Raw genomic sequence first — 10,332 nt, forward strand, 5'->3', positions numbered from 1 at the left:
TCGCCGTCATACTCTTCAGAAATGGCAAAGAATCAGCATAAGCAACTGTCACCATCACCATGGCGTGACATGCTAAAGGCTGTTTCGTACCCCGCGACACGCCTCTAAAAGACCATAGATGTAGGCGATAAATCGGCAGTGGCTTGCATAAAAAGGATGAGTTTGGCGGATTCCTATCACTCACCAACAAGCGAGGAAACCGTTACGGTGGGTATCGAGGTGCGTGCAAGGGCGACGATATTACGCTTTCAACTGCTGTCTTGCTCTCTCAGTGACGCTGATGAGTCGAGGATTCTCGATTCCGCGGAAGATCGATCACTCGACGCGTGTCTTCGGAGGACTGGGTAAGATATATCGACCGCATTCGCAAGAAAGTCAACGACGAAGCCGTAGATTCTGGGAAATCGCCTAGATCAAAAACCAAGGCAGACGTTTCTTTTGAGATGCATATGTTTCGGGTATTGAACTGAGACAGCGGTGAGAAACAAGGGCGATTGACGGAGCATACCGTAACCGAAGCGCCTTTTACCTGACTCGAGCAGACATTTGAATAAAGAACGGACGAAAACAGTGCCCGTGAAGTAGATAACAGATGCCTTTCGGAGGATAACTGTTAGATTTGGTTTGGATTACCACCAATAACACGGATACTTGAGCGAACACATACCACAGCTACCAACATTCATTGCACACCGCTGCAGCTCTCCTGGCTGCTATAACTAGGAATTGTGCCACGAAGTGATGTAATTTGTCCATGACACGATTGGAAGCCGAGTGAGGGAGGGTAGTAGCATGAGTTTTGTGGGACCGGAGGTGGTGGGAAAGAAACTGCCAGCCCCAGTGAAGAACTACCTAAGCCTGTTACGGAACTATTGTTTGTGTACTGTACCTGCACAGGCCGTCTCACGGTCTCTAAGGCTAATGTCAGATAGAACCATGCCCCTGAGCTTTTTCTGTTCAGGTTCTGAAGCTAAGCGCTTGACCTTTCCCTTTAGTTTCTGCCATGAAGATCCCAAGTTAGGAGCACCGACGGGGTGCTCTGTATAAGGAGAGTATCCAAGGTTGATATTACTGGTCCCAATCCTTGCGATACATGACCACATCTGCTCGCTAGTAATCGAGAGCGCGACTTCAGCTTGCATGGCGCAAGCCTCCGGAAGCAATGGCTGCACCTCACAAATGATCAGCCCAAGACTTTCTAGCTTGAGAATCTCGGCACCTCAGAGCACCGTGTTGGTAATGTCCACAAATGTATGTCTCTCCAAAGGTCACTATCTGACTACTTGTGGATGTCGTCTAATCTCCGACAGGCTGAAGGCCCGGCCCACACTCCTTGCATACAAAAATGGGACTCCGCCAATTACGTTCTTTTCACTTCAGAATTTGAAAAGCTCAGCGTTGCAAGATTCTTCTTCAGACTCTCGAAGTTCTAATCTAGCCGGGGATGGCATGCAAAGCCCGTAGAATATCTTCTAGCGCACATATAGCCGGAACACAGTACTGCAGTTGGTGGTGCATTCGGCAATAGACACCACAGTAAACGTCAAAGTCCTAGCCCCTTAATTCCCGATGCCCGGCTTGAGCTGTGGTAGCACTCTGTGGCTTATATCAAGAGCTGTCTGAGTTCTGGCTGCACTTCAGACACTGCTGCTTCAATTTCGTAGATACCGCTCCGTGATAAAGGTCAAGATTTATCTAATGGATTTTTCTCCCTGCGCTGGTCAGAACAAAGCTCGTTTTCTAACAGTTTTCTAACCGTTTTCTTCCCGTGATTAAAAGCGGATTCATATTGCTTTGCGGAAGCCAGAATTGGACAAACATGTCACATGGGTTCCCCACCAGTATCAACCCAACACGTAGCAGTGATTTGCAACTAACGATGCGTCAACCAAGTTTTCGAAACTGATGCCAATGGGCTGGACTATTCCAGCACGACAGAAGCCCTGGATTGGGCAGTTACTGGGGTTATTCAAGACCCATAGTCCTGCAATGTTGCACATGCATCGTCTGAACTAGCAGCAGATGCTGTGACATTGAACCACAGTGTACTGCATGCGGACTTTGAAGGTGTAATAAGCAGGATTGACGTTCAAGCCCCGGGATTTGTTCTCCATTGTGGCTTTCAGCTTCCATCAGCCCAGAGTAGCGGTCTGCAGCAGGGTAATATCGCTCTGTGTATGCTTTTCGTATTTCTCTTTCTTGGGTTGAAACACCCTATGGATATTGCGGATTAATTTGCAAGCGCCGATATTATATAGGCTGCATATGGCGTTGATCAGCTAAGTCAGTCGACCGTTTACTCCTCTCGCGGCATTGGGAATTCGTTAGCTGGAACTTCCAATACAAGCCTAGCTCGTCCTTCCCCCTCATCTTTCCGCGCTGACGAGCTCTCTGTCTTCGTTATCCGAGCTACGCTAGAATCGCCGAACCACTAGCCGTCCTACAGCCAGAGCAGGCAAGATACGCCAACAGCACTTTGCTTTTATGGTCTCACTGCCATGAGCCTTCTGTTAGACCAATACTAACTGGCAACGCGACGTGCTGGCGAGTCTATTTGAAGCAAAGCGGTACCTCTGCTGTCTCAGTTAATCCGAGTCAAATCAGCAGACGCGACCTGGATATACCTTGTCAGCCCTCGGCCAATGGTCGATCGACACTGAGAATCCCATTAAATACGCCTTCCGTCTTTTAAAGGGCTTAGTGTTCTGCTCTATGAGGCGGGAATAGTATAATCTCTAGCTAGTACTATATAATGGGTATGGATTTATTGAAGGTTACTATTTGTCTCGACCGTGTAAATACTCGTATACGACTGTGTCTAGGACGGGAATTCGAGGACAGAAGTGGGGCAGGTTCCGACAGTCTGGATACGGACCGCAGCTCCGTTAATAATCTGACCGTGGAGCTGGGCCGCAATCTTCCAAATCGGCAGAAGAGCGATGACGAGCCTGAAATTCGAGGTGACGATATTATATGTTAAAAAAGGCCTCAACTTCAAAGAACGACGCAAAAAAATGCTCGTGGTAGTTTCTAGTCAGAATGGGCTGGCCGAGGTCTGCATGATTTAATATATTTAACTTTGGCCGATTTACTGCTAATTAATCGGGGGTCGGAAGATTCTCAGCGGCCGGGCATCCCATCCGGACGGATATTAAGGGAGTGATCCACGGGTCAGGAATTCCAGTAGCATGGCACCACCGCCATTGGATCCCACCATTGTCGGAGCGATCATCCATAGTTTTACCTCTTATACCATTTGTACCGCAGTAGTCTTGTATTCATACTGCTACTACTTACCACTGTGAGTCTTGTTGGGAATTAAAGGTGCCGCCCGGGCGGACGCCGCGTTGGCTTCATGCGAGGTTGAACGCCGTCGCGGGTCGACCGGGTCGGCCGGGACTGGGACTTGAAAGTCAATTTGGAGTCCAGAAAGCTGCATGCGTGACAACCGGATGTCTGGCATAGATGGCCCGAGACCCTCGCGAAGCCTGAGATGCTGTGGGTGAGCAATTGTCTACTACAACTGATTGCTGGTAATCTATGTATTCTATATGGAGGGATATTAATACCGACAACCCTGAGCGAACCGAACCCTATTTCCTAACCCGTTCAGGCTGTTTGGACTTTGTTGTCCCAAATTTAGGGCACTGCCGTCGGAGTTGGGCGCCGTCCCATCCCAGCAGTCTGGAACGGGCGCCTGTGCTTTTTACTGTGTGACAGAAGTCTTGAGGAAAGAAGCGGAGGGGTAAAAAGCAAAGTGTACAAAAATATTATAACTATGCTCCAACCGCCGGCGGTATGTTGATGATCGATTGACTGAATATCACAATTGGCGAGTTTCCTGTTAGTCGGCCCATGGAAGTGAGATCGATGAATGGGTATTTTTCTTTATTCGGAGATAGACCAAACGGAGACGTTCGGGTGGAGTAACCCTCGAGCTTTTCAGCCCGCGCAGGTCATTGAGGTCGCCAAATAACAGAGCGGCAAAGTCTGTAACTTGCAAGAAAGTGAATCCCGGTAGCATATTTAGACCTTGGCATGATATTTGCTGCATCTCATACTCCTGTGGTACTCTTAACGAGTCAGATAGAATGAGCACTGTCAGGCGATCGACCGCGCGAACCGCCCGTCTGGGTCAAAGATTATTCTAACTTTCTTGGGATTCTGAATGTCGGGACACTTGACACATGAAGCTGCACGGCACTGACCTCCTCCTAGGCTTCAGCTGGGTCCATCCGCTGCCGACCTATTGATTAAACCTCCGCATGGGAGCGAACAAAACCCGCCCCCTCCAGCCCCTAATTATGCGAGTCTTCCACACAATGACAGAATGAAGAGTGAGTCAGGATTGTCCATTGGTTCACAATTCCAAATCTCACCCAAAGACTCTTCCACCTCACCGTTCCCTCGTCACCTTCATTGGACCGATCGATTTAAGTTAAACTGGGTTCCAAGGTTTCGACTAGAGCCAGAGGGTCAAAACTTAATCCAGCCCGTCGGGACTCGAGCCCTGGAGGCGGAAACAGAAAAAAGACTAGGCCGCCTACACACTTCTGACGCCCCCCTTAGCTAGCTAGCACCAGCACCTTACCCACTTCAACCCCTCTCTTGACAATTCCGTATTTCATAATTTCACAAAAAAAAATGCAGCTACTACTAGTTGCTACAGCCTACAGTCGGGACTAGCCTACAAGTACGACCGCGGGCCTATTCCGTGCGGCGTAGACTCCCTCTTAAATATACTGCGCGGCAATAAGAGACATCGTTCCCCCCAAACTACCTACCAACTTGTCCGTTCGATTAGAGTATACGTACCCGTTCTTTACCCGTTCTTGGTCCTTGGCTGTATCCCAAAACACATACTTTCCCACACTTCTTTACAGCATCACTTTAACTCGACGTGCTGTTCGTACCCACAGAGAGCCCAATTCAATCGTTGCTCAACACGTCTTACACAAAAAATAACCCAATTGAGAATCTCGGCCCCATACTCATCCAACTGCCGTTTCCGCTCACCCCACATCGCAATAGCTAGCGACGGCCCACAGGTGCGGAAGCCAAATGCCCAGGTCCACCAAAACCACGGCTGGAACGGGGAGACTCTCTGTAAGCCATTTTTTGCAAATCGCCCCTGTGTTTTTCGCCTATGCACCGTGCAGTTCATATTGGTTCTGGGAACTGCTTGTTGAACTAAGTTCTTACGACCCTTGTGTTCAGTCCTCCGTACATTTCTGTCCTTTTTGGTTTATTGCTGATAAAGTATGTCGCAGGAACCGAGTCGAGAATAGTGAGTTCCCTACCTATCAGTTTAGGACTTTGCTGCTGTTCCTAGAGTGGATGAGCACTCTTGTCTTGTCATGGTTGCATGCTGATGGTTGACTGCAGTGATACCCAGTCACTCACTGCGAGTGTAACCGAATATCCAATCGAGAACGGCAGAACATACCACAAGTACCATGAAGGCTGTGCGTATATCCCAGCGCATGGGTCGTGAATTCGGAGAGCTAACTGATGTTGATAGCATATGTCTTCCCCAACGATGAGCGGGAAATGGACCGTCTAGACATGCAGCATCACCTGTGCAAGATGTTAACGGGGGAGCGCCTATTCTTTGCTCCCATCATCAACCCACGCACTATCGTCGATATTGGGACAGGCTCTGGGATCTGGCCAATCGAGCTTGGTAAGTTTTATTTTATGTTCCCAGGCCCGGACAATAACATAGCGTTCTCATGACTTCCTTTCCGCAGCTCAAATCTTCCCCAACGCCCAAATCACAGGAACCGACCTCTCACCCTGCCAGCCAACTGAAGTCCCTGAAAATGTCCACTTCATTGTCGACGACTTCACCGAAGACGAGTGGCTTTGGGACCGCAACTCCCTCGACTACATCCACGCAGGCCACCTCTCAGGAGCTCTCCCCTCATACAAAGACCTAATACGGAAAATGTACAGCCACCTTAGACCAGGCGGATGGGCCGAGATCCACGAATTCGACACAATGGTCCGATGTGATGATGGCACAATGCCGCCTCTAGATGAGTCCTCGTTCAGCACATACCCCTTCCAAGACTGGTGCGACCTGCAAATTCAGTCCGGTCAGGTAACAGATCCCCCGCGACAGTGGCGCGTAGCGCACCGGCTAGCCCGTGGAATGAGGGAATTGGGCTTCGTCGATGTCCAAGAACGGATTTTCAAGGCTCCTGTCAATAGATGGCCGACGGATCCGCATCTGCGTAATATTGGACAGTGGATGGAGTCAAATATATTAGAGGGCTTGTCTGGATGGTCGTATAAGCCACTGAGGTTGCTGGGATGGTCAAAGGCGGAGATTGAGGTCTTTCTGGTCAATGTGCGGCGCAGTGTACAGGATACTTCGGTTCATGCTTATTTCAATTTTCATGTAATAGTTGGTAGGAAGCCGCATCCTGACGAGGTAAGATGAATCCAAGTTTACGATATCCGGAGTTTCGTAGTCCCCAAGCTCTGTGTAGATCTCAAAATTGATGTCTAAACCATTTCTTGAAGAGGGTCATGAAACTTTCCCCGTAAGTATGTGGGAAAGATGGAACATCATGTTCATGCTAATCTCGGGATTATGAGTTTCTGCCTGAGGTTTATAAGAACTAGGTGGCTTAGTCATCTGCGATCGTGAACTTCTGACAGGTCGGCTCCGTCCCAAGCTCAACAACCACACGCAGAACCTCAGAGCACTCAATTGCTCGCATGGCACCATTGCCCCATGTCTCTCGGGAGATGTGCCTACAGGCAAGGCGCTATTCCGTCTCCGACCACCTTTACGGACTATCTATGGGTCAGCGACGAGCTTCTGGCCTCGACGTTCCGGCGATTCGTGAGCGGACAGCGACGGTATGAGAGTCGGGTCCCGGGCCCATTGGAAGCCAGGAGGAGGCTGGCCAAGCGGAGGAATACAGCACTCGCTAGTATAGCAGGCTCTGGACCTGGGGATGATATTGCGAGCTTGCTGGGAAAAAATGGACGGGAGCATATGAAATGGAGTGAACCGGAGAGAGGTTTCGGTAGGTGTTAGATTCCACGACGGCCATTTTCCTGAGTCTCTTGAAGCCATCCTGACGCGTTATAGACATTCAATTCTCTTCGCCCACTCCGCCCGCACCCCCATTGAGCTTGTTTGATCACTTTCTGAGCCCGGACGCGTTTGGTGGGAATTCGGAGGACGCTGGCGAGTTTTCCACAGAGCTCACGCGTGAGGAGTTCTTTGGGGAGAAATTGCAGGAATATCAGGCAGTGAGTGCTATTAAGAGTGCTATCCGCGAGTTGAGTATCGACCTCCGGCAAGAACCGAGCTCTAGCCGCCTCTTATTTGATCATTTGTTGGCACTGTCTCAGCGCAAACGTGCAGCTGCGGACGAGCTAGCACTGTTCCTGGATGATCCGCATTTAAACGTTCCAGGAGCAGGGAATTATCTTCGACTGGTTGAGCATTCTATGTCTCGAATGGTCCGATTCCAAACACGGCCTGCGCAGTTTAATCTCATTATACGAGCCTTGGAACTTGGGGTTGTTCCTCCGGAAGAGATCGGTGCGATTATAACTCGCTGGTTAGAATGGAGAAAATCCTGTTCGGATTCTCAAAAAGCCAAACGCAAGCTCTTAAAAATCTATCGCGCGATGTGGGACGCCATTGGCAAGTGTGCTGTTTATGGACATCGAGATATGGACCAGTCTCTTGTTCAGACTTGGCTTGGTGTCTGCTTAGAAGAGGGCACTGTGGGCTACCTTAGACTAGCCACGAGTATTCTATTGGCTACCGATTATGGGATGTCATTAAGCAGTTCATGGCTGCCCAAGTTCGTCGCTAGATTACTTCGCGACTCCAACTATTCACTTCCGGCGCCTGACAGGGACATCATCATAGAAAGCTTAAAGCCCTTCAATATCGACACCATCTCGAACTCGCTGATTGGCGGCACCGAGATTTTAATCTCTTCCCAGAACACGCGCCTTCTCAGAAGATGGGGGAAGTGCTTAGCTGAGCTTCATGATGCATCTAGGATTACCTTGTCTGGAGCCTGGGTTTATATACGAGAGCAGCCTGATTCATTGGCAAAGCGTCAACTGATTTTGCAGCGTCTTTGGATGCTGCACACAATGAGGAGATTCTCCCAGAGACGTGCTTCCCAAGTCACTAAATCAGTCACCAAGCGTCTATATAGACTTTACGAGTCCTCAAGAAGAGTTCCGAGAAATGGCCAAATAAAAATCGACCTCTGGACCAGCCTAGTCCAGCACATAGCTCGTCTGAAGATACCTTTCAACCTGGAAGCAATGGCCGACGACCTGCGAACTGGAAAACCCATGACCAACACAATGAGGAAACGCCTCCGACAGTTCCAAAATGAACCACTATCCTTCTCCGAATTTTTCGCCAATACGCAAACCTACAACGCCGCCCGCCACCTCTTCTTCAACAATTTCGACAACCAAATCCGCCAAGTCGACGTCGCAAGCCCCGACTTCCGCCTCTGGGCCATTCAAATCGCCAGAACCGGCAACTCCCCCGCGATCTGGTCTGTCCTCCGTCTCCTGCGCGCCCATATCCCCTTGAAGATTGCCTTGTCTAGAGCATGGCCACTTCCCGACCCCGCAGATGGAGTTATTGTCCGCTACAACCCACGTCCCAGGTCAGCAGGAACGCCGGACCCCCACGATGCGTTGGACATGGTCCATTCTCTAGCCGCTTCCTTTGCGTGCGCAAAACAACTTTCGCCCCAGCGGGCTTATCGGCTTGTCCGTTGGCTTTACCTCTTTCTTCTCAGACACGGTGCGCCTATTCAGACGCCTATTGCGCGCGCTTTGTATCACGCGGGTGTTGTGAGATTTCGCCAGGAGAAGGGGTATATTTCTCCAATTCAGTATGACTATATTTGGGGTATTGTTGAGCAGACGGAGGGGCGGGAATATGTGCGGGCTTTGAGGTCTCGAACACTGTATGAATGAGCCGGTGTGAAGTTTCACAAAATTCCAGCTTTTTTTATCATATAGAGGGGGCGACACTTAGCTGCTCTCGATATCCTACATCTCTATATAGATTTGGACGGATACTACGCTTGAATAGAGACATTATGTACTTGATAACAGTTCCCATGGTCATTCAATAATAGTACGGAAATTCTTGCGGTACTCCATTAGAAAGGTTCGCTCGATTACCAAAGGTCAGCTCTGTCTAGGGGTCCACTTCCATCAGATTAGGGTCACCAGAGATCTCCTCAACGGTCACATATTTCCTCAGATCCTCCTTGGTAAACACCTTTTCGTTCAGGTATGCGGTAGTGCCTTTGGGGAAGCGGTAGTCCCGCTCCTTCTGACCACGCTCATTGGGCCTCATGTAGTTCCGCAGAAGTTGCGTAGGCTTGTCCTTTTCAATAACACACACATCGACATTGCTACCAGAGCCAAGGTCGTTAAAAATACCGGCCTTGATAGCTTCAGACGCCAGGGCGATCGCTTCCTCTTTGTTCAGATTCGGCTTCCACGTCGACTCGAAGACAGACATTGCAGCTAGCGAACCTGATCCCATTGTCACGTAGGGGAGCTTGTCTGTTGATCCGTGCGCGTGAACAGTGTAGAGGCCGATACCGGTTGGGTCGACACCCGCAACGACCAGGTAGGCACCAATGTACCCCTGGTAGCGGAAAAGGTGTTGCTTTAGCATGGTCATACAGGTGATCACTCGTGGGGGGCGGCCCGTCGACAGAGAGTGTAGTTCGATGTTGGAGCTGATCAGGGCGGTGGTGAACTCGGTATCAGCGGCTGTACCAGCACCAGCGCACCAGATCTTCGGGGCGATGTAGTGTAACTTCTCGCAGTTCTGTGAAAGGAAGATATTGAATTAATCCCATCTATACCACAAATATGAGCCCACTAGCTTACCTTGTCTGCTACTATGGGGCCAGAGGTCGCTCTGGTATCTGCGGCGATCTGTGCTGATGGTCAACTCCATCAACCATGATACCGCCATTACCCAAACAAACTCACCACAACACCATTGTCGAATATACAGCCAACAATTGTTGTACCTGTGCTTGTAGCTTTTGGAAGCGGTGCTCCCTTGGCGTGAAGAGCCGCGTTGCGGTTGTAGTTAGAGAAGTCGAAGCCGGCCATGGCAACGGCTGAGGATCACAGTTGGACTTAGGTAACGGCGGGTAGTAGTACTGTAAACGAGGCGAGCCCTGAAGAACAAAGTATTCGAAAAGAGTAAAGGTATCAGATTGAGTTGCAGATGGAGAGCTGGAGAAAGGACGGCGATGAATGGAGCTGGGGGAGCCGAGAGTGACGAAGCTTCCCGCC

General features: G+C 49.9%; 2 protein-coding genes across 2 annotated transcripts; one reads left to right on the forward strand and one right to left on the reverse strand.

Moving 5' to 3' along the window:
- Positions 1–5,947: 5,947 nt before the first annotated feature.
- Positions 5,948–8,982, forward strand: BDW70DRAFT_151824 (uncharacterized protein; the record flags this gene model as incomplete). The annotated part of the gene is made up of 3 exons (XM_073739347.1): positions 5,948–6,436; positions 6,710–7,040; positions 7,106–8,982. 3 exons carry the CDS (start codon positions 5,948–5,950, stop codon positions 8,980–8,982), a joined length of 2,697 nt encoding a protein of 898 aa, XP_073594055.1.
- Positions 8,983–9,125: 143 nt separating this feature from the next.
- pup1 (proteasome core particle subunit beta 2) lies at positions 9,126–10,275 on the reverse strand. The gene is made up of 3 exons (XM_073737570.1): positions 10,021–10,275; positions 9,916–9,963; positions 9,126–9,853 (listed from the first exon to the last, which is right to left on the reverse strand). Exons 1-3 carry the CDS (start codon positions 10,144–10,146, stop codon positions 9,209–9,211), a joined length of 819 nt encoding a protein of 272 aa, XP_073594056.1. The 5' UTR covers positions 10,147–10,275; the 3' UTR covers positions 9,126–9,208.
- Positions 10,276–10,332: the final 57 nt, after the last annotated feature.

The sequence above is a fragment of the Aspergillus foveolatus genome, assembly GCF_047715535.1.
Source record: "Aspergillus foveolatus strain CBS 279.81 unplaced genomic scaffold BDW70scaffold_41, whole genome shotgun sequence".
Classification (NCBI taxonomy): domain Eukaryota; kingdom Fungi; phylum Ascomycota; class Eurotiomycetes; order Eurotiales; family Aspergillaceae; genus Aspergillus; species Aspergillus foveolatus.

Excerpts from the sequence above, each read along its gene's own strand:
- pup1 (XM_073737570.1), bottom strand. The coding sequence starts at position 10,146 with ATGGCCGGCTTCGACTTCTCTAACTACAACCGCAACGCGGCTCTTCAC. Across the intron at positions 9,964-10,020 it reads TATTCGACAATGGTGTTGTG|ATCGCCGCAGATACCAGAGC; the intron begins GTGAGTTTGTTT and ends CCATCAGCACAG. Across the intron at positions 9,854-9,915 it reads GCCCCATAGTAGCAGACAAG|AACTGCGAGAAGTTACACTA; the intron begins GTAAGCTAGTGG and ends TTCCTTTCACAG.